The sequence below is a fragment of the Myripristis murdjan genome, chromosome 6 (assembly GCF_902150065.1).
Source record: "Myripristis murdjan chromosome 6, fMyrMur1.1, whole genome shotgun sequence".
Lineage (NCBI taxonomy): Eukaryota > Metazoa > Chordata > Actinopteri > Holocentriformes > Holocentridae > Myripristis > Myripristis murdjan.
In genome coordinates this window covers 6365153-6389830 of record NC_043985.1, presented here as the reverse complement: position 1 = coordinate 6389830, position 24678 = coordinate 6365153, and the positions used below count along the sequence as shown (strand labels likewise).

Genomic DNA, 24678 nt, shown 5'->3' with positions numbered 1-24678 from the left:
CTCATTTTGAAACTCAAAACTGAGTCTGAGTTGATTTCAGTTGTTTTAGAGAAGGCAGCCACATAATTATTTCAAGTGGCACAGGGCTGAGTGATGACAAAATTTTCATTTTGTGTGAATTACTCCTTTAAGTTATAAATACATGAATGTCTGGTAATGGATATTGATGCAATATGATGTAAGGAAACCAATATTAATAAGATTTTACTATCCCTTACCATCTGAATACTAAAGATACACTTATACTTAAGACTTGTTACTTCAGTAACTTTGAACAAAAGTAATTTGTATCACCCACCCCAAATAAATAAACAAATAAAGCACCTAGATGACTCTTAAATAAGATATAAGTACACTATATGTGGCACCAACATATTTCATAATATAATGATGATTTAGGACAAGATGAGAATTTTACCATTTGAACTCTGGTGACACAACCATGAATCACAAGGTTTTATGGGTCTAAGGAGATGGATGTGGACATCTGATAATCATTTGCTCTTCATTAAACACAAACTGTATATAAAATAAGAAGGAAACAAACTGCAGATGTGATGGTTCTCTTTGGTACAAGCCGACAAATTTGAAACAAGTTGTGTTCACCAGCTTGCTAGTGGTCTCTCAGAAAGAGGCATCAATTTATCATGACCTTATTACACTTGAGCTAAAACGGCATATTACACATCTAGCTGTACCCTTCAGCCTATGTGTAATAAGCCTCAAATGTAACCAAAGATGGCAATTATAATTATATGTGTGGTAACAGATTACAGGTTTTGAAAAGTAACATTTCCCAGCGTGAACAGGACCCGAGCTTATCCACTGCTCCATTACTGTGGTGTCTTCAATCAGAGGAATGCAGCTCCTCGTCCCCATGTGACCTTCATACTGAACGACAATGTAACAGTAATGCAATAACAATAATGTAACAAGGTAATAACGAGAGCAGCTGAATTGTTCCCTGGGCGAGGGAGCAGAGAGGAAATGATCGTAACGTAATTTCAGATCCCCGGGGATCTGTTGCAACTGACATGAGAGCATCTGGATGGGCAATCATCACCGGATACGGTTACTCGTAAGAAACGTAAAACTGTGCTCCAGGCATTTAGCTGACGCACACTCCTGCAGCTCTCGTCTGGTTTCTCTTTCTCTCTCCCTCTCTGTCACACACACAGACTAGAAGATTATAAAGGCCTATTGAGGGTACACTCCCTGAATATTACATCTCCAAATATGTTGCTAATACTTAACATTTTAGAAACACCACACCCCCGGAGATAACATAATGACTTATACAATCTCTGTAGGTTGACTCCACAAGATAAAATGAGGAAAGGCCGGCTGCAGCTGAATGCCGCAACAAAATTCATTCGGTCCAACTTCAAAACTACAAAAATCATAAACATTTCAACTTGAGCGTCCTTGCAACATATGTGGCCATCTAAAGAGAATAATACCGCAATACCAGAGTATAATTAATAATACATCAACACACTCTCCAAATCCTTTCCCCATCTCACACATTCCACAAGCCATTGTGGAATGTGTGAGAAAAATAAGCCTTTTCAGCCGCTGACTAACTGTCCTCCTATCTATTTCAGTCTATGTTGGGGTGAGCTTTAATTTAGAGAGCTTTCCCCCAGCTTTTCCAACAGTCCATCCCAATTTACCGCAACAAAAAAAGAAGAAGAAAATTGTAGTGGAGGCTCACTTCTTCTTTCTGAGCAGGCAAAATTGGACACAATCTGACCCCAATTTTGGTTTTGTCCCTTCTTTGCTTCCTTTGAGGGAGGAAAAAAAAAATGTCATCAGTCACATTCAAAGACTGAATGTTTTATTGAATGTTAAGACGTTGAAACGGCAGTAAAATACTGATACACAACAGTGAACATGTTGGCAAGTCAAACCACAGAAAATGACTGCATGGGTCGCTTGAAGAAGTAAGACTGCTTGAAGACTGGAACACAAAATACAATTTGTGCCCCCAAAATAACACACAACAGACTCAGTCAAATTTAATTTGTCATACAGAGAGGAGTGGCATCTATATTAATGCATATTATAAATAATGTATTACAGTTATTGAAGACATTATAACAATAATACCTTTGCGATCATTGCCCCTCTATGGAATAACGATTTAAACACGTGATGTGTATGAAAAGATTTTCTTTTCAAAAGTGTATTTTTACACTTTTGTGATTGGTCACTGAGTAAAATCTTTTACATGTTTTATGCACATGTTTGTGTGTTCAGATAACACAACTTTGGTATATTTGAAGCACAAATTGAGGGGGTTAAGAGAACTAAAAAGCATGTGCAATCCATCACTTTTTTTTTAATATAAATTGCTGGGAGCTGAGCAGTCAACAGTATGCATGTTTAAATAATGGCACTTATGATTTACATGAAACAGGAGCAGATAAAAAAAGAAATATTTAGTGTAGGAAACAAGAATAACAAGTATTATGATGTACAATAAATACAGTCAAAAAATTTGTCTGATACATAAATCTTATAACAACCAATTAGACAAAACATATTTGCAGAATGACTTTTGTAACTCTACCAAAACTTTAGTTCATAAGCGGAAGCAGAATGCTTTTTCTATCTTAAATCTAAATTTGTGGTACAAGCTAAAAATGTCTAGGTATTTATTAAAACATTATACATGTGTGGTACATAATCCAACAGGGAATAAATTCTTGTGATGCATGCATTTATGGAAAAAGTTTTCTTTTTTTCTTCTTTGTTAAGAAATAGAAAAAGACACTTTGTAAGCTTTGTCATATGGTCCATGTTATCAAGTGTTCAGCCTTGCAAAGCGCAGCGTTCACTCGACATTCCTGTACCTGGTGAAGAGGTTGTAGAGGACGCGGAGTGTTGATTTCAGATCACAGTTCACTATATCTGAAAAAAGGAAATATAGCAGCGTTATAACCACATAACATTTTGAGTATTAAGATGTTTTCAGCGAAATCTTGCGGTAGTATCTTCCAGTGAATTTTCAGAGCTGCCGATAGAGATAATTGGCCCAGGTTGTGACTGTGGCTGCTACATCTCTCTCCCCTCTCCAGAGCGAAAGCCCTGAGTCTGACGAAACATCTTTTGTCTTTGTAAATAAAGCTGTGCAGATGCGGGGAGGAGGCACTGGTTGCACTGCGGCTATATGACTGCTGAAAAAAACATTCTTCTGCGAAAAACTGCAAACAAAATTAAACTTGTACAGGTATTTTTCCATTTGCAGCTCGTTCATTTTTCTACATTCGTTGACACAGGATTAAAATGGCCAAAACTGAAAGTGGAGTTGTATTAGAATCTGAAAACTGCACTGATATAAAGGCTGTTCTTAGACCTTCTTTCCCCCAGATTGTAAGTACTTTGTCCCTGTATGTCATTTTGTAGCACTCATTTTTTTTTATTTGTACTGTAAATTATCATATGTATCTTTTTATAGTGTTAATGTACTGTATACTATACATTTTCCATATCTTGCCATTGTTGCCTCTGTTTAGACGTTGCACATTTTGAAGCGCTTCGTAAACTTTTTTTTAACAATTCTGTGTAAATATGCTATTATTCTTCTTATTATTGTAATACTGTGTATGCAATTTATGACTGTACCAGTAAATCCAAAGGTATTACAGTGCTTATATGAATCAGTAACAATATATATATATATATATATATATATATTGCTGAATATAGTATTATTCAGAGGCATCCTACTGTCTCTCTCTGCAGTGTAATAGTTACTGAGGCAGTAATTACATATGAATAATAATGATAATATTAGTAATTACAAATATATATATATATATATAGAGAGAGAGAGAGAGAGAGTCCTACCCTCAGGTCTGGGCTTTGGTTTCTCCAGATTTCCGTCCTGCATCAGCTCAAAAGAGAAGGACACATTGTGGACCTGCAGAGCGACGGACAAGGCTGTTAGGCACCATAAAAGCTCTAAAGACACAAGCAAGCATGTTTACTAACCTGCACGCGCGCACACACACACACACACACACACATACTTTTGAAATGTTTGCACTCAAAAGCTCATGAATATACACATGCACACAGATGCAGGCTCACCCTTACACACACACACACACACAGGTACAGGTGAGCAGATACAAATCGTACAGGTACACACAAAACTCCTGGGTGATAAGAGAATGTGGAAACCGGTCGATAGATCCCACAATGTACTCAGGGTCAACTCAATCACGCTACTACAGCTTCCTATGTGGGCAAACACGGCACAGCTCTGTTCTGTAAGACCATAAGCCTTCAGCAGCTGCACAAACACTCTGCGCCATCATTTACCAGTAGCTTACATATCACTGTTGTCCTTCAGAAACCTCGTAACTCAAAGAACGAGTTGCCGTAACTGATGGCCTGCTTCACCACCGGGAAATGTTAGAATAACCTTTATATAATTCATGTGCAGAAAATATATAGAAAAGAACAGATTATATTTTGGACAAGAACAAAGGTGGGTTATTGTATGGTTATTGGCATTGAAATAGGCATGTAGGTGGGGTGTGACTGACCACAGATGCTTAAAGACAGGGCTGACACTTGTTCAAAACACACACACACCAAAGCTTTTTGGATGACTCCAGAATGTCTGTATATCCTCATGGCCTATGCAATTCACACTGTATGGACCAAGCTTAGAGAGTCAGTCACTCCACATAAAATAATCAGCAGGGAGGATGCTGGGTGCTGGGGAGGAAGGTTGTCTTAATGATTATGAGCAATTTTAAAAGTGTAGGGATTTAGTGCACGGAAGGAAGAAGACAGATCAAACGAGACAAAAAGATAGAAATAGATCAAATGTCTTCTACTTTCTGTGCGCTGTATCTGTGTGCACTCGCTATGCTGTGGGGCACTTAAAGCAGCGTGCAGTGAGGGCTTATTATGTGAAAAGTATGGCCACGGCTATCTAATACAGTGAGAGAGAAATAGAGGGAATGTGTCTTAAGTAGACATCGATTGAGCAAATGCAGGATTGCTTTCTTGATGCCTTGTGCTACTTTTCACCGCCTGCACCGAAGCCCCTGCTCCCCCACCCCCGGTGTATCATCGATAGGCCTCTAGGACCCTGTATGCCTCACTCAAACAGAGTAATAGAGCTGAGCCCCCCAGCCACTCCAATGTTTCCCTGTGCAATAGGAGATTACAGATGCTGTGGGGCTGGTGCCTGTTCTTCTGGGCCAGAAGCCTCTATGTGTGTGTGTGTGCGTGCGTGCATGTGTGTGTGTGTGTGTAATTGTGTGCATTGTAGCACTGATGCCCAATCTGCTTCGCAGCTTGGCAGGGCCTGCTGGCCAAGACCCAAACAAAAGGCTACTGTGGTGTCTCCGCAGATTGCCTGTTCAGAATGCCGTAGTACTACAGAGGCCGATGGAGACAAGAGATGGCTGTGCACTGAATGGGCTCTGGGGAGAAGGGATGGCATTTATCAAGCCACTGAGAGAAGTAGTCCTGGCCCCCGAGTGTATGAGGCTCCTCAGAAATGGAGTATTGATTTAAGAGAACATTTCTTCAACTGCGGGTCAGGGCCGAAGATTGAGAATCAGCCAGAAACGGGGCTGTGACCAAACAACAAGCGTGGATACATCACTTGAAGTGAGCACCAACAGCTTGTTTTCTTTGGTCTCAACTAAAGTGGAAAAGTTCTCTTTGTTACAATGTTTATTTGGTTGCTTTAGGTTTACACTGCCCAGTTTCAGGTGGATCAAGTCCCAAAAGCAGCTGTAGAGTTTTGGTAGCATCCTGTGAGGTAAAGAGGTAGAGCTCTGTGCTCTCTGCCATAACTAACCCTCTCTGGTGTTCATACCTGTTACGGAAATATGGAGAAATAACTGAATATGCATGGAGACCTGCTGGATATCAGTCAACATGTTTCATCTTGTACTGTAATACCTTTTGTTTGGGGTTTGTTTCCTGTAGTTGGATTGGTGCAATCAGACTTTTAACAAACCTCAGCACAGGTTTGCCAGGGAAAGGAGCCTGAGGACATTGTTTTCACCTGCCCGGTCAAATCAATCTAAGGAATAAACACTCCAGAGTTCAATTTGACTGCTTTATTGATGCCTGATGTGCACACTACCTTCACAGCTACACACATAACCATCTATCCATAAGCTGGCTGGCTCTGTAGGTTTGCCAGGTAAGCTAGCTCAGCTGATTTAGCCTCCCTCTTTCCCATTCAGCATCCAGAAGCAGACATTCCTCCTCTGTGTCAGACTCAGATTCAGGTCTGGATTGGTGTCGTGACTAAATCATCCTTATCGTCTCTTTCAAAGTCAGACATGATTAGGATGATGCTTGACCTGCATGGCTTGTGATCACCGTGCCCAGGTGGTGGATACATGCTTATTTGTCAAAGGCAGTCCAAACGCAGCTGCATTAAAACAACTAAGATGTCATTTTTAGATTTACAGTATCTAATGTGATTCACTATCAGAAACAAAGTCCAGTGTTACAGATGATCAAAGATTAAACTTTACCTTTTGGTCAAAATTCTCTGGTGTGAGGAAGAAGTTGTAAAGTGGGACAAAGTATCCCTCCAGAAGCCCCATCAGCAACACCAGGTACACACCGTCTGCAAACTGAGAGCGCTGCACAGTCAGCTATTAAATATCATCATCACAATCCATTCAGTTTCATACTGTAATAAAGATTAACTTTCCTATGCAAGTTCCACTGGGCTGAGATTTTCCCACTTGTCTCCCCACTAAAGTCAAGAAAATGAAACTTGGCTCTAGAAAAAACTTTTAACTAACTGAGTTTCTCCACCATGCCCACAAAAAATATGGAAGGTTATAAAGCGGATGATATGATGATTTTAAACTTAATTTGACAATAATCTATTACTTCCACTATTTACAAGCATCAATGTCCAGTGAGATGGGGATCATTCTTAAGGGTTTTGAGCTTTGAGTTTCTGAAAAGGTATTGGCTCGCAGCACTAATGGTGCTTTAAACAAAGGATTATGGAGGAATATGCTGAGCTGCCTAAAAGTTAGGATAATTTTGAAGTGGCACTAAAGCAGTCAAATCAATATGTAGGACTCAAGTCTGTTGAAATTGTTTGATATCCACTATGAATTAAGCATTTCACTGCATTTCCATTTAAAACTTGGCGTGTCCATTACTGTACCTGCGTGTCCAACTCAGACACCTCTAGGTTGAGCTTGTTCAGGTGTTTGTTCACGAATGTGATCAGCGTCTGAGGAAACACACAAAACAGTCTGTCACCAAAGCGAACAAAGTCGTAAAGAGAGACATTACAAACACAAAACGGCCTGTATACAAGACCTGAGCATATGCTAATGCATGCAGTTAGACAGCTGGATACACACAGACGTAACACACACTAAATTGGGGGGTTAGTTCTTGCTAACAAAGCCACCTGAGCAGCCACAACTGTAGACTGTGGATAACAGGACTGCAAACACAATAGTACGGTGTCACAGTAACCTACATGTGAAAACAAACCTGCCTCCGATTGTCTTTTACTTTAAGCATTACAGGGCTGACCTACACCCACACCGCAATAATATTTGACATGTTATTTACTTTAATCTGGTCTTGTTGTTATGTGTGTAGCTGGTTGTACAGCAGACCTCAAAGACAGCATCAGATGTGGGTGCTTGGAGATTTGTGACAAAAAAAAAAAAAAATGCAAAGCCTCGATACCTTTTTGACAACGTTCAGCTTATCTGGAGCATGGTCGAAAAGGGTATCAAAAGCATCACGCTCTGCAGAGAACAAACAGATTTCCAATTAAAATAAAAAAAGGACAGGGGAACATGAACATTTCAAGAAAACAACAACAACAACAAAATGTTCAATGCTCAAAAATTCCTCCTTGATGTAAGGACCTACCATGTGTCTTAGAGAAAGCCCTGTGAAAGAGGAAAGTGCAAAGAAGGAGAAGCCAGAGAGAGAGAGAGAGAGAGAGAGAGAGAGAGAGAGACCAACAGTGAGTGTAATGCATACAATAGAAGCTGTTAATGGTTAAGTGACAATTTCACAGTCTGAATATTCATAGAAGCTAAAGAGATAATCAAAGACGAGTGCTTCCAGTTCAATCACAGAGGAATGCAAAGAATGGAGGGATTATTTCACAGGAATGACTATGAACAATAGACGCACCTAGGGTACCATAATTTCATTAACAATAAGCAAAGGCACACCTTGGGTATTCAAATAACATTAACAATAGGCATACCTGGGGTACGCTCACTGGGACGTGAGCAATGACCACATACAGCAGCACAATGCAATAATCGCAGCACCAGAGAAACACTGCTGGGTATTAATACAATGAATGAAGATGTGCCTCTCCTATCCATGCAGCTTTTCTATGAGAATGGGGAGCTTCTCTCGTCCATTATTACAATGTTAGCACTTTGGAGGATATTCTTGTTGGAGAGTGGGGAATGCTGCGGTGTCAGCGTCCCCAAGAAGAGATATCGCAACGGGCAGGCCAGCAAGACATGGCAGGCAGTAACCCCCCCCTCCTTCAAACCCATACAAACACTCGCTCTCTCTCTCTCGCTCTCTCTCTCTCCCTTCCTCTCTCTCTCATGTTCATGGTGTAATCTTTGATGGCAGAGGCAGGCAGGCCTGGGCACCGGTCCTGGTAGTGTGGTAATAACCGTGTTTCCACTGTGGCCATTGAAAGAGAGTGTGTGTGTTATTAACACTGTATCTATCTACCATGACAAAATGTGGGAGTTTGTGTGTGCTGGCCTGCCGTTATCTCCCTTGCTGCTGCTGTCAGCCTGCAGGACTGCCTCACAGCGACAAAGGTGTGTGTGTGTGTGTGTGTGTGTGTGTGTGTGTAATTGTCTAATGCTTCAGCTAAGGGTACCATCACATCCCTTCCTCAGATACAATGGCTGGCCATTCAGCACTGCACAATATTTCTTATATTTCTAATATTTAATATTTCTTCTGCAAGGTAGTAAAAAAGACAATGTAAAGAATATTTGGCTGCACATTATTTTTTACTCAGTGGAAGGAATGATATCCAACATTTGTGGATTGTAGTCCTAACACAGTCATCATCTTGCTGGCTTTAGAGATTATATGATATATTTTCAACAAGGTATTACAGATATGCCCAGTATCTCCATGTTTTATCCCCCACACCAAGAAAATTCGAAGATGTATCATTTGACTCAACAGTATCAGACCCACTGGGAACTTTTTGTGGCAATGTAGATGGGTAGATTTGCCGTTTTGTTATGACCAGCAGCAGGCTGACAGAAACCACCAGTGTCTGTCCACACAGCCTAACAGCAGCATGCATACACTGTGAGGCATAAAAATGGGTGAGCTAGCTGCACACACTTACTCTGTGTTGCCAGTGATCTCTTCTTGAATTTGTCTGGACTGAAGGATGCCCTCTCTTTTCTGAAAACCAGAGGTGTGCGTAAATTTGAAAATCTTTGGTTATTTTAATCCTGAACATAACCAAGATAGATAATTAATAAACTGGGTATTAAATGGACAATGATGGAAAGAGGTGTTTTAAGAAAATGATTTTCAGAGATCCAATCGCACACACACACACACACACACACACACAGACGAGACAACGTCATACCCACCTGGACGACCACTACTTGGATAGAAACGTGGTCTGGCAACCTGATCGGTGCTCTGAAGTGTTGTGACAGCGCCACCAGCAGGTGAAGGATGGCAACTATACTCTTAGCATGGACCGCTAAAGTGTGGGACAGCAGATGAAAGAGAGGAAGAAACGTAAAACATAACAACAGAGTAATAATAAAAGATCAAAAATGGAACAAATAATGCAAGTGGATCAACAGATCAACGTGGTAAAAACTTCACACACCTTTTCATGCCTGCCATGATTTCTGACCTTTACAGCTATTAACACCTTGGATCCAGCTTATCTGGCAATTTTTTTTATTAGCTTTGAAATTTCAGATTTTATTTCTTAATGTGTACATTGAATGTTTATGTATTGGGATTCAGGAGAACCTCCACTTACACTGACAGGGCGGACCGAAGTGAGCTCTCACATTTTCTATTATTCGTGCCAGCTATATGACAGCATGTTTTGCTAATTTATCCTCGTGGTCACAACATAATACGAAGCCTTGTGCAATTAACGCAGGATACAGAGTGCCTCCTCTGCCCCAATGAAACCAGATGCAGACAGGCACCCAACACACCAGTTAAATTTTGGCGAACTCTTTATCGATATTTAACAATTAAACCCTGGGATCTGGATAATCTTCCACCTCTACAACATGTAATAAAATGCTGGAACAAGATACAGTATGTTATATGTTGGTTTAATGCAGGGTGGAGACATTAGTGGGAGAAAGGGGGAGAAAGGAAGCAAGAAAACAGGTAAAATAGCGTCATCAGATTTTTTTTTTTTGTCAGTACAAACACCGCCCCACTGTCACGCACACACACTCACAAAAGTTGCCAAGCCCAAGCTCTCAAAGTTTGCTCTCCCACGTCTCAAACTCCTTTCTACACCCTTGATTCAACGTTTTGCATAGAATGTACCAAGGTCTTGCACCTTAACTGTAAATACACAGAGACGAATGCCACAGAAATGACCTTCAAATGATAGAATGAAAAAAAACAAACGAACAAAAAAAAAAAACAGAACAATTCAGCTAAATTCTGGTGGTAGTCTTTAGTATAATGTTAACCATAAAGGAGCTATTCAGCCAGACACTGAGAGTGACACATCTTTTAGTCATCTAAACCATGGGCATGAGTAAATAGGATTTAGCTTTCGATGGACAAAACAATCACAATCAATTAAGTGGCCAAGGCAAGCCTTTGATTGTGTCCCATAGCAATGGTAAAATGCAAAGAGCGAGCTAAAAGCCTTCAGAATCCTATTAGATGTTTGCTGGATTGGTGGATCCAAACAGGTTACATCAGGAATGAGTGTTTTAATAAGACTTTTTAATGGAGGACAAAAGCGGGGACACACAAAAGTGAATTGATTAAAATAAAGCTTCTCAAATAAGACTGCAAAATCAATTATACTCCATGTCCATCCAATGTTCTCTTCAGCATTTATTTGAAGACATTTCATACCAGTAGCTTTCAAGGACAAGCTTTTACCCGAGGTACATTTAACTATTTCACATTATCTGTACTTTGTTTTGAATCAATTTCGTCTGGTATGACCTTTTCGGTGCTGCACTTCTCTCACAAAATCAGCTGCACGCCTTTTTAAAGCTTCCCCCTCTCTCTTAACAACCTGCCTCCCTTTATCTTCCCATCCTTTCCTCTTTCTCTCCATCACTTATACAGTAAATTCGATCTCTGGCCACATGCCCTCGTCCATTTTCCTCTCTCTCACCATTTTCATGTCTCACACACATATGTTACAGCCAATAATACGGGTAAATTCAGAGTATGCTGGAAGCCTGATAGTAATTATCATTAGTCCCTGTGTCAGATTAAATAGCACTGTCGAGGGAGAGGTGAAGAGCTCTATTGACATCTATGGCCACATTCACTCCTGTTCTCAAACTGACGGCACACGGCTCAATAAGAAGCATGCTAACTCAAAAGAAGTAAAGAGAAGCACATTCAGACATACATTCTTTAAAAAGACATAAGAGACATAAGAAACAAGCTGCTATAGTGTCTGTGCACAAAGGCAACAGTGAATACCAGGCTCAAGGCTCTTCTCTGCTTTTCATTGATTAGGATAAGGGTCCCTCAGTGTGAACTATTTGTTCTGACAAATGAATTGCTTATCAGAAAAAGTGATGTATTATTGTTTCAAATAATTACATATTGAGTTTTTTTTTCTGTTTTTTTCAAATTGTTGACACGATCATAGTTTCTTTAAAATAATTACTTAACTGTGATTGATACAGTTGCATTCTTCTGTGTTTTAATTTGTGGTTCAGTGGTAACCTGCACAGAGGTTTACCATGATGCACCATTGCTACATCTATTATTCAGCTCTACTGAAATTAATTTTGATCAATATATAAGTAAGCAATACTCCAGGAAGACCATTAAGTAACAGCTGTTCGTAAAACTGTTCATGTAAACCGTTCTCATACTTCCAACACTTACAGTCTTTCTAATTTGTCGAACCTGTTGGCTGTATGTTACATTACGGCACAACTGTTGATGCTCAATTGTTAATGCTGGGTCATGGATCACTATCTTGCTATGCTGGCTCTATGGCTATTGTCATGGATCACTATCTTGCTGAATAAGCCAAACTGTGGTTGTTCAAAGAAATTCATCGCAGAGGAGGCAGTACACTGCTTGGACATCTGCAATGAATGGATTTTAAGCATAATCATATAATCAGTTTCATGCAATACATGCTGTAAAAAAATACTTCTACACTGCCACAATGCAGTAGAAATACTGCATGCACAGTATCCTCTGGGCCTATTACAGTGACATCTCCAGGACATGGACTCGGTATAGTGAATGGAGATAGTAAAATGCAATAATGTAGGATAAAATGAAAATGAAAATGTAATGCTGCACATGGGGAAATTGCTTGGTCTCACCACTATTTGATGCTGCAACGACACAAACAACAAAGAATCAGAATACTTTAGAGAAATCCAGACTATAAACAAAATGTTGAAAATCTGTGTCACCAATAATTTCAGTACCAGAATGTGTTAGGAAAAATGTATAAATGAGGATAATGGGATAAAGCGTGCATTGCACCATTATAGGCATGTTCAAGTACTAAATGAAAGCAAATTTGAGGTTGTGTGTCAAAACGTTGCCATAGCTGCAACACAGGCATCCACAGTGCCAGTGCAGCCTGCAGAGAGTGCTGCCGTAACTGATGTGCACCTCTACAAAACTGTGCTGGCTTGCAGAGCAATAACTGTGGTTGGCCTGCTTTGCTGATTTGTATTTCCTCCCCTGTGTTTCTAGTTGATTGTACAACACCTCACCCCGAGTTATAAACTCTGCCAAATGTCTCTAAATTCATGGTGAGAAAAATCACAAAACATCTGGTTTGGACACCACTGGATACGTCTGATAGAGCCGTTTCAGAGAAGATAAAAACAATTACTCCTGTTTTTATAGTGAATACAGAGTTAATAAAAAACTGCAACCTAGTATCCCCATCAACTCAGAACTATAAATGCTCTTAATATTGCAGACAGCTGCTGCACAGCTAAGCCAACATTTTGAAGAAGAAACCATAAATCAGCCTTTTGTACAATCAGATCTCTTACAGTCAACATTCCAGCGAATGCTCCTGGTGGAGAGTTTGAGTGAATCATTGATGCGTTCTAAAACAGTCTGGAGCTTCTGTTTCTGGGCAATCTCAGACTGCGTCACCTCCGCCACGTTTAGTTTCTCCCCCTCCAGCTTTTCTGGAACACAAACGTAAACAGACAAAGACAAAGCCATGCATGGATCACGTTATGCAAGATGTGTTTTTAAATCAGTTCTGAGACTTTTGGGGCAATGTGAATTTAATGTCCAAAAATGTGTTTGACGCAAAAGCAGCTTTTAAACATGGGTCTGTGCCGGCCAACTGTGATAAAACAACAGCAACAAGACCACATTTAACTCTTGGAACTCTTGCTATGAACTGTCTGGTTCATCTCCTCACCGAAGAGTTTCTGTAGGACCTGTCCATCATACAGATCTTCAGCCAGGTCCTTAACAATGATCCTCTCTCCCACCAGAACATCATTTATCCAGTCGATCAGCACCTACATGTACACAATAACCAGCAGAGACAGATGAATTAAACTAGCAACAAGTGGATGAGGGGAATGAGTGGTTGGATATTGCCTATGAATCCAACACATGATCTCTAGAAATGCGAATAATTATATACAATACCTACAGAAAGCATTCAATCACCTTAATCTGAGACGTTTTTATCAATAATATATACAAACTCTCTCTCACTTATCAATATGTTTTTTTACGTGAGCCCAACATAGATATAAGCTGAATTATGCATTAAAAATTCACACCAACTGACCTTCATGAGCTCCTGCAGTTTGCGGTCATTCTTGGAGTTGGGGTCCACCATGGTGCGCACTTCATTCTCCTCTAATCGAAGAAACAAAAGTCAAAACTGAAGAGGAACATTTTTTCAAGGCTGATACTAAGGACTAATAGCAACAGAAGTCATCCAAAAACTAATACACAAACAAAGGAAATTTCTTCCAGTGCCCTAGAGAAGCCTTGCCATTCGAAAAACTCTAATTTATTTCTTATTCCCTAAGACGTAGAGCGGTATGATAATATCAGTGAAAACCAAACAAGCCATAATAAGCACACCACATCTAATAACTGCCTGTTAATTAAACCATTAATGCAATAACAATTTGCTGCCAGTAGTGCAATCCTGTCGATCAAATAACTTTAATTAATGTAATAAAAGTTGCCAAAATTAACATAAGATTTTCTCCCCTATCAACATAACATTATCATTGTGTTTTATTGCTTTAATGGGAAGGATGAAAGTCTTTTTTAAAAAATTAACTGATAATGTTAGTATAATCAAAATAAAAAAAAACAATAAAAAAAAAAAACTTTCAAAGTTTTAAATTTAATTATCTGTCCAGTTATTACATTTTTGAAAAGTTGCCTGTTAATGCAACAAAACCTAAAATACAATTACTTAAAATTAAACAGAAAAAATAATATTACATTCATAGTAACTTTTATGGTAACATTACATAAGTGAGAAATTTATATTATTGCAGCGATGATGCTATCATGGTAATGGGAAGATATAACCTTAACAGTTGTAACGCGTTTCCTAACCCAGCCTTTGAATAAAGCTGCAGTGTGTGCGTTTGTGTGTGACATTTACTCTCAGAGAGCGGGAGTGTAGCAGTGTACCTAGCATGGTGTCCTCAGGGTCCAGCTCATAGTGGGAGGGGCTGAGAGGAAGATTGATAGCATTTATTCCCTCTTCCTGAAGCTCAGACACTAGAGAAACAGAGGAACACAAACATTACATCAAGTTAGATTTAGATTATGCACACTAAGTCATGAATAAAGGCATGAAGAAAGTAAAACATTAACACAGATTTGTCGAGCCCTTATCCACACCCCGCTACAGGGAATGCTAAAACCCAACCATGTGTTCACACAATAAACAAGCACAGAGACCAGCTGGCTTGACAAACCAAACCGGAAGTTTATTCATTTTTCTGCAGCCCCAGAAATAGCAGCCGATGTTGACCGTTACCGTCTTGTTTCCTCTTTTGTTTATGTGGGAAAAGGAAGCCGCTTGTGGCTGAAATTTAACGATGATACTATCCATAGCAGACATAGCAGTGTTGAAGCGACCCAAACCATAACCCCATCCCGCTTCTAACCTCTAGGCTCTTACAAGTTGTTTTCCACAGTTAGACTGTCCCAACAAATCATGTTTTGATGACTATACTATATTTGTAAGACCCGTCTAGAACACAACCAATCACAAAGGTTTGTTTTGTTATGCTTGTAAAATCGGCTTTATGCAATGCAACTCTTGTGCAATGAGTTGGCTGCAAACGAAACTGACTGTTGCAATGTAACTGGGCTCATTCAGAACATTGCAGATGTTGATGCAACCCTAATTCGTCATTATCACTGAATGGTTCTACTATGGAGGAGATGCAAGGTTTTACTCTTTCTGGCAATCAGAAAATACATTGGCACACGATTCAGTATTCAGTATTCATAGACATTAACAATGAAAGCAATTATAATCCCTCTCAATCAAATGCAACAGAGTTTCACAAACATATCTGAGCATTTAAAAATCGAAGCCAACTGCATCAAGAATTGCTGGCCAATTTCAACTGTTGTGTGTGCAAAGGTGTGGTAAGTTAAATGAAACACCTACAACAAACTTCTTTATTTTTCAAACATGGAAATGTAATCAAATTATTAAATGGCTTTTGCCTACAGAAACCTAAACTCACTGTACTTGCTGGTATAGTGGCGTGTGCACATCTCTCACTCTGCCTGCTAATACTCATTGCTGTTTGTCAGTGATCATAAAGGTGCATCTTGGCAGTAATGGATGACATTTGATCTATTTTATTGTGGCATCGCTTGACGGTAACGGTCTTTAAAAAAAACAAAAAAAACAACAACCAAACAACCAAAAAAGAAAACAAATTTCAAACTTCTCAGTCGACTGGGGTTTATGATAGCGGACTCAAATCATTGACTTTCATGGGGCAGCACCAGTACACTCATTCACCCGTCCCATAATCTCTTCCTCAAACTAATTCTAACGTTAAACATAAACCCACGTCCTAACCTTAAAATAATAATAGAAGTAGCACCGGAGGATTCTTCACCAATGTACACATGCAAACGCACATGCCCACACACAGAGCATCCATATTAGTCAGTATGATTTGTCTTTCTTTCTTTGATCATTTGGATAACTGGTAAACAGACAAGGACAAAGACTGAATGCTTTCCAGCATTATAGTGGTTTCCAGCATGGATGGCCGTCCAGATGATGTCAGCAGCCCCTCTGTTGAGAGTTGCTTGACGTCAAACGAGGCTAGTGTTGCTTCCTGCTTCTCGGCAAGCTTTATAAAGGCCCAGCATGCCATTCTTCTCACTGTGTCAAGATACCTGAGGTGGCTTGATCATTAGTGATCAGTGAGTGTGTGTGTATGTATGTGTGTTTCAGAAGCATGGAGTGAACATCCTGCACATTTCTCTGCCTTCACCCGGGCAACATCCTCTTAATCAACACCATACAAAAAAGCTTGCATATGCTCACGCGCACACACACACACACACACACACACACTAGTATCAGACAGAGGTGTATGAGAACATTCAGACTGACACATCTCTCTGGAATAATAACCTCACTAACATATTTATTATCATCTTACTGAGTCTGTTAGATCCAATATCCAGGGCCAGGACAACTCCCGTTGCTTTCTACTTTTTGGATTCCCTAACACATTTTTTTTTTTGCCTTGAACATTTTTTCTTGTGCTTGCTATTTGCAATTGCAAGATGCCCTTGGTTTCCTGATAAGTATGACAGTGAAGACTTGACATCTGAATGGCACTGCTGTGGTTTATATGTGGTGGATGGGAATTTTGGGTATAGTTTTACAAAATGAAAGCAACCAACCGGCAAAAATATTTGAGAGGAAAACCGCTGTCTAATGCAAAATAGAGCCTTCAAAATCCACCCTTCAGAGCATTTACAGGCTTTACAACAACCCCATTTTTCACGTTTTGCGTGCAGCAATCAAGTGACATCACTAAGTATTTTGGGGGACGCCCACATATCTGGGTCCTTTCTCTTCTTTAATTTCATAGACGTCGCAAAAATACTGGTCAGAAACCCACATAAAGTGACTCCTCCGTACTTGCATGTACAGTGATGGAGGATGACAGTTTAGCTTTTGTGTGAGTCCACAGGAAATGAGTCAAATTCTTCTATCCATAAGTAAAAGAGGTATTTTGCACTGTCCTCCAGCACTCTGAAGCACATTAAACTGCACCCTGAAATCCCATTAACGACATCTTGAGAGGACCTGGTATATCACTTCCTACAAAGTGAGATACAATCAGAGGAATTCTGAGCTGAAAATGAATTCAAAGTGTTTAACAATAACCTGAAAATTAATTATAAATTTTATGTGTAGCAAAATGTTGAGCCGTATCCACAGTAATTTTTCATTATTTGAATTTGTACTTTGACATACATTTAGTGAATTTCCATTCACGTTTCAAAGAATGTGCAAAAATGCAAGGGGATGGGTGCTTTTTATAGCTTCTGTATTTGGCTGGAGGCTGAGATGATTGTATGGGTACTAAACATCACACAGAAAGTAAGGAAAATTTGAGTTTGGTAGATTATTTCTTTGTTGTCACAATGCTTCTTGGCAATAAATCTTATACCGCTGGAAAGCCTGTTTAATTCCCATTTAAATGGTGCCACATTTGTAAGGAACATGCATTTGTGGAATGAGCAGCAGAGCTGAGTATGTGGGTTGCGCCCATGAAAAATTTGCCAAATCTTTTTGTCTCAAGCCAATGTGGTTGTGTTGGTGACTCTGGCACAAACATCACGCCCAAGCTGATCCCACAAGTGTTCAATGGGGTTGAGGTCAGGACTGCTGGCAGGCCATTCCATCCTCTCCACTCCCAAACTCTGGAGGTAGTCTCTGATAAACCCCGCTCTGTGGGGGCGAGTGTCGTCATGTTGGAGGATAGAGTTCAGTTCCAGACTGTGGAAATTGCCACTGGTTGCACAATCTCATCTCGATATCTCTCTGCATTGCCTCCAATGACGACAAGCCTCATTTTGAAATCAGGTGCCAATCAAGCACCTGATTGGCAGCACCTGGGGGTACCAGAAGCTCAAGAGTCGCAAGAGGAAGAAGCGCAAGAGTCAATAGCAACAGCAGAATAAGCTGTTTGGCATTGGCAGAGAAGATTTGGCAAATTTTCCATGGGCGCAACCCACATACTCAGCTCTGCTGCTCATCCCACAAATGCATGTTACTTACAAATGTGGCACCATTTAAAAGGGAAATAAACAGGCTTTCCAGCAGTATAAGATTTATTGCCAAGAAGCATTGTTACAACAAAGAAATAATCTACCAAACAAAAATGTCCTTACTTTTTGTGCGATGTTTATAAATTAACACCATAACAATTAACATGTTCTGATAAAAGTGTATGCTATAGTACAATAAGCACCATGCACACAGTAATTATTGGAAGTTAGAGGTAAGGTGGGTATGGTGAAATATAAATTTCATTTAGATGACATAATAGCCAAGGCATAACACTTAACTTTTACATTACCTTTATTTACCAGCTATTTGCTTACATCAGGATGACAGCTGAGTCTGGCACATGAACTTAAAAGAAGAGGGAAAACAGGCCTACATGTGCTGTCAAGAGTCACAAGTCTGTGTACATGGATTTCAGTAGTGCTGATTTGCCAAGAAATTGTTGACAACACAAGCAGAGGGAAGACGAAGCATGACACAAGTGTCCTCCTTGTCCTGCATTGGACTCACCCCACATCACCCCTCCCTCTTATGGCTAGTAAATGAGAATCGCATATCTGTCTGCTTGCTTAAAGGGATAGTTCACCCATTTTGAAAAACTGTACATCATTTCACCATCTTCTATCTTATACTGAGTGCTGGATAGTGGCTGGATGCTCCACATGCTAACCATTAGCCCCTTGCCATTGAGGCGGACTTACCCCTCCGCTAAACATTTTAAAAATAGTCGTCTTAATCCATAATCAAATTGTTAAATAAACAAAGTTTGAGTTTGATGGTGTATAGCAGCATTTTTTCAGCCAAAAATGGTGTCAAAAATGTCGACCTTTTTCAGTCAGTTCTGTCAGTTTTAGTTTAAGGCGGTTCTTTTTAAGAATGTTAGCCGGGGGGAAACCCACCTCAATGGCAGGAGGCTAACGGTTAGCATTTGGGGCATCCAGCCAGCATCCAGCACTCAGTAACAATGAGAGATAGATAGCACCACTGATGTCCTTCATAACAGCTGGGGTGGGTGGGGGGTGGGGTAAATACTATCCAATTTTTCAAAATGGGTGAATTAGCCCTTTAAATAAGGGTAACAAACAAGCATCATGAACAAGCGGAATGCTCTGGAGCTTGCCTACTTGTGCAAGGCGACATGTTGTGTCCTACCTGGAGGGCAGAGTGGTGCACAGCCCATGTCTCTGTGTCTCTGTCCCCCAGCCTGCAGCATCCTCCCCGTGGCTACAAGCGCCAGCTCTCTCCCCTGCAGCTCATCCTCCACAGCCTATCACAAAAATGGCCTGCGCACACCAAAAACTATATTTACTCTATTTCCATAGAGAACCGCCTACAGCATTCTGTGTTATCTCCTCTGTTTTATGTATTTTCTTCTCCCTCTGTGTCCCCGGCGCACAGCTGGGGTACATCCTCATGCAGCGCAGAGCATAATGCTCTACGTCAAACCTTGGTGATGCAGCTAAATGAACATACAAGCTTTTTCTCCTGACCTCACGTCATCCCCCTCCATTTGCCCTTCTCCTCCTCTCCCCCTTTCACTCTCTCATCCTATACACACTTATTTCCCCCCCTTCCTCATCCCCTACACAAGCGACCACTATCATAAACGTCACAGGGACTTAAATCTAATCCGTGGCTGACACAAGAGACCAGCCCAGGTTTTCAATCAAATCATGGAGCACGGTGTCTGCTGACATCCTACACACTGCACCACGTATGTGCACGTGTGTGTGTTTAACTTGACGAACACAAGCCCGCATGTATGAATGTAATGTGATTGCAGGCGGCATGTGCTAGAGACTAAGAAAACATAAAAGGGGGCTCAGCTGTGGAACAGCATTTTGAATGACACAAACTAATCATCCAATCTAAAAGACGCCTTTCTCATTCCATGATAAAAACCTGGCCTTTAACAATGAATGTCAAGGTCACTGAAGCCTGGTGCTCCAGAAGCCCAGCATGACTGTAAACATAACTGAGCTTTTGGAGTTATTTTATTTTACAGCATATTGTTGGTCGTGAGCCATGCAAGTCCAAAACAGACAAGGTTATGAATTGATGATGGATGTAATCAGACCAACAAGAGGAAAGAAATATGGAATCTTCATGGGAAGCAAATGGGAAACTGCAAATGCCTCGGTGTACTGTCTGCACCGACCGTCCTTCAGCCTCCTCACAGCCTTAGCAAGCCTCCACTCTGCTACAGTGTCCTTGAGCAAGACACTGAATCACTGTAGGCTGCAGGACTGGCGACCTACGGCTGACCTCTGACCTCCCTGTAAAGAGGGTGATGTGAGGAGAATTTCCCAAAAGGAGTCAGCAAAGTAAGGCTATTACTCCATCTAAAAATCCCAGTCCATTTTCATACGCATTTATATTCAGTGAGGTGAGTGTTTTCAATATCTCAGCAGCTGGGAGTGGAGCTGCACAGAGGATGAGTGGTGTGTGTGTGTGTGTGTGTGTGTGTGTGTGTGTGTGTGTGTGTGTGTGTGTGTGTGTGTGCACTGCTAGGCCCAGCCTCCAGCCTCACACAGGCCTGTGTTTACTCTCGTCTCATTCCTCACTGATTACAGTAGTAGCGGTGTCAATACCCTACATGGATACAGACACTGCCCGCGGCTAGACAAACTCACACACGTCCAAACACACACGCTGTGCATTTTTAAGGGCTTTCTAACACGTGAAAAGTCGACTTGGCTATTGTCAAAGTGTTAAATTAAATGAAAGTGCGTAATAATTTGGGATTTACAGTCCTCCAGCAGTGGATTTATTCCCAAACTGCACAGAAAGTGGCTAAAACTAATGCTAGCTGGCGTTTGGCGCTGTGTAGTAACATTACTTTGAAATGTTGTTTAAAAACCACCGCATTCCCGTGTAACGTTACTCCTCATAAACAGTGAAACTTAGTTTGCAAGAGTTCTGGTAGTTAGAAGCGCTTATTTCCCGGAGTATTTACCTTCTTTAGCTTTTTTCCTCCTTGCCAAAGTTCCACCAAGTTTTCCCAGGAAGGAGTCATCTTTCTTTCTGGAAGACGGGGATTTTGGTGTCGGAGACTTGGGAGAAGACGGCGATTTCTGAGGCGAGGAAGCCATCGGCGAAATTAAATCTGAGACGAATATTTACACGACTTGTGTCACGAAGCGATTTGACTTGGTGTGGAAATGGGAGTAATTTCGAAGTCACTTAGAAAATCAGTGTCCACTCCCTAAAGCGGAAACAGAATTCCAGTCATTCTCTCCCGAAGTTGGCTGGAGTCAGAGGCCCCTCCTCTCCCGGTCCTCCTCCGGAGAGGAGCCCGAGCGGGGAGCTGCTGCTCGGCTGCAGGGAGAGCCGCTGGAGGGGCTGCTACAGTGTTTCTCGCAAATAATAACAAAAGGTTTAATATTTTATGTTGCAGCGACTGAAAGCATACGTTCAAATACTAAACAAAGAGAGGCTATGCCATATTTTAGAATAAATATGAGACACAAAACTGCACAAAAACACAGCTGTCAGCTACAATTGTGCTTCCTCTGTCTGTGTGTATACATATAAACTTCAGCCAAACAATATATAGTATATAGTTCGCCAGTCGACACATAGTGAGAGTTGATATGAGTGGTGATCATAATACTCATATGAACTGTTATAAACTGTAAGTATGGAAAGATGGAAAGTACCTCCATACTTACAATGTTTTTTATTTTTTTGTTTGTTTTGTTGTTTTGTTTTTTGTTTTGTATAAATGTATATATGATTCTGAAATAGATTAAAATACTTAATAAATATTAAATAATTTGTGTTCCTGAACTAAGAGGTACTCGCAGAGACGGCCTATGTCTCTGTCACCGGGATAAAAAGTTTGAGATTCCCATGTGCAGTTTATTTCAGGCACACAAGACCTATGATTTCTCCCGTAAACTTTCCCTTAAGTAACTCAAAAGCTGGGGGAAAAATGCATTTTCTTCCAGCCAGGCTACAACAATATCAAATATCATATTCTGTATCTGCTCTTTACAGTGCATCACTGAGGCTATAACACACTCACATTGAGTAAAACATTGAAACCCAAGATGCCATTTTTATGGCTATCGTTATGTATAATGGTAAGAAAAAATTATCTTTTTTTTATAGGCTTCACATTTCCTTGTTATTTAGTTTGTCATATTTGGCATCATTAAAAATCTTAGGAGTTGACTAGAATTTAAAATAAAGCTCTTTGAGTCTGAACACAGCATGACCTTGCAAGATGAGTTTGTAATTATGGACACTCCAGTGGGATTGGTAGAATTGAAGAAGACATTTTTATTCATTAGGTCTCTCATTGTGTTGCTGCTAACTTCTACTGAATAAACATCCACATGACCCGTTCAATATTTTGCTCAGGACCTGTGGAAAACCCCAGACCTCTTTGGAAAGCAGCGGCTTCTGCTACTCTTGATTGAACACTTATGTTACACAAAAAATATTGTTCATGTGCATATGTGTGTGCATGAATGAACAGTATGTTAGTTAACCACCCCCAATAACTAAGCATATAGCCATGTCAGTATTCATTCATGGTTTAATATCATTATTTATTAAAGGAAAGTTTTCAACATAAACTGTTTTATGAAGCATAAAACCCATACATACAGACACAGAATACACATGCCAGTTTTACAGTTTAATTTGACCCCATAAGTTATATGGACTTGAGTGTTAGTTCATTCACAATGTAAATAAATTACTCCATGGGTTCTCTAACAGCCTGGGATCCAAATTCATGTAAACACACCAGCAGGATCCAGCAGAGGTAAGCCAGCCATTTTGGCTCACGGAAACCAGGAATCACAAACATTAGCAGTTACACAACATGAAAGAATCACAGTTTAATTGACAGCAGTCGCAGATGATTGAGTTAAGGGTGCATCACAGAGAAGTAAAAGAATAAAATGTGCTGCAACTTGGCAAAATTGGACATCTCTTATCAAGAAATGTCTGGCAGTTGTGTTTCCACTTCACTACAATTGTGCTTCCTCTGTCTGTACATTAGTGTTTCTGGACATAACATTCATACATTAATTTTTCATGCAATTCTTCTCCACAAAGTGAGAAGCAGCCAATAGTAAAATATACACAAATGTGCAGGCACACATACATACACACACACACACACACATTCACAAAGTGACTGACAAAGTACTATTTTGTCTTTATTGAGACACAAGTCAAAATCTATTCACACTGTGCAAAAAAAGAGTTAATGTTTAGGATAAGTGTTAAGTTGCAACATGTGCTATCCAGTGGGACTAACAGTATTATATTAGAAAAAAATACATCACTCTAATTCCACTCATTAGGTAAACAACCATATAAAAGTTGTTGAACAGGCAGTGAATTTGGTTTATGAGGTGTGCAACATTTTACAAGGCAATTGGTCACATTGTTCTGAGTTTTTATTTATTTATTTATTTATTTATTTATTTATTTATTTTAAATCCAAGTCCATGCCCTGGCAGCCTGCTGCATCACAGATTATACTTCTGTCCACAAGGGTCAAAGGTATTAGTAGCAGGAAAGTTATTAACCCTTGTGACTGTAAAGGAACTTGTGAGCTCTGTATTGAGGCAAAGCTGCAGTCTATTTTTCTCCAGTTCCTGAGCTCAACGCTCCATAACAGCATGAGACTACCCTAACCAGATTTCTTGAGAACAATGCTTCTATCCTCACCAAACTTTCTAGATTAGTAGTCTTACAAAAACATGCCAAAGGAGAACTATGATGTGAAAATTCCACCCCATCCTCTAAATTTGTGCTGGCTGGGGTTTAAGTCCTCCACTGTTTTTTTTTTTTTTTGTTTGTTTGTTTTTGCACAGCTCATCCCCACTGACCAGCTCACCGTTACACTTTCATTCCAGCTTTTCCAGCCCCCAGCAGTCGTCGACCTGGGTCCAGTGGAGCTCGTATCCCCTGGACAGCACGAGGCTCTCCAGGTCCCTGTCCTCAGCCCGCTCCCTCAGCCTCTGCTCCTCCAGCAAGGAGACCAAAGTGTCTCGTTTCTCCACTGTCTTCATGATCTCCGACAGGATCGCCTGCTCCTCCTGCAGCTCGGAGGCGCTCTTCTTTGTATCTGGAGGATGCAAAGATGAGATGTAGAAAAACACTTATGC

The 24678-nt window shown here is 40.4% G+C and overlaps 2 protein-coding genes across 3 annotated transcripts in view; both read right to left on the bottom strand.

The window, feature by feature from the left end:
• Positions 1-1820: 1820 nt before the first annotated feature.
• Positions 1821-21791, bottom strand: parvaa (parvin, alpha a). Its single transcript, XM_030054500.1, has 13 exons — positions 21504-21791; positions 14893-14982; positions 14024-14094; positions 13643-13745; positions 13260-13400; positions 9636-9751; positions 9380-9438; positions 7903-7922; positions 7714-7775; positions 7175-7243; positions 6522-6623; positions 3853-3925; positions 1821-2913 (listed from the first exon to the last, which is right to left on the bottom strand). Exons 1-13 carry the CDS (start codon positions 21637-21639, stop codon positions 2837-2839), a joined length of 1119 nt encoding a protein of 372 aa, XP_029910360.1. The 5' UTR covers positions 21640-21791; the 3' UTR covers positions 1821-2836.
• Positions 21792-23082: 1291 nt separating this feature from the next.
• mical2b (microtubule associated monooxygenase, calponin and LIM domain containing 2b) overlaps positions 23083-24678 on the bottom strand; it is a 64190-nt gene continuing 62594 nt past the window's right edge. For both annotated transcript variants that reach the window (XM_030053707.1, XM_030053708.1), the window contains exon 31: positions 23083-24638. In XM_030053707.1, the coding sequence (XP_029909567.1) occupies positions 24418-24638 (221 nt within the window). In that variant the 3' untranslated portion in view covers positions 23083-24417. The remainder of the gene's footprint in view (positions 24639-24678) is intronic.

What these genes read in the sequence shown, in the direction of transcription:
- parvaa (XM_030054500.1), bottom strand. Translation starts at nt 21,639, where the DNA reads ATGGCTTCCTCGCCTCAGAAATCGCCGTCTTCTCCCAAGTCTCCGACA. An exon ending in CCCTGAGGACACCATGCTAG is followed by an intron (nt 14,095 to 14,892) that starts GTACACTGCTAC and finishes TTCTTCGATTAG; the next exon opens with AGGAGAATGAAGTGCGCACC. An exon ending in GAGATCACTGGCAACACAGA is followed by an intron (nt 7,923 to 9,379) that starts GTAAGTGTGTGC and finishes CCTCTTTCACAG; the next exon opens with GGCTTTCTCTAAGACACATG.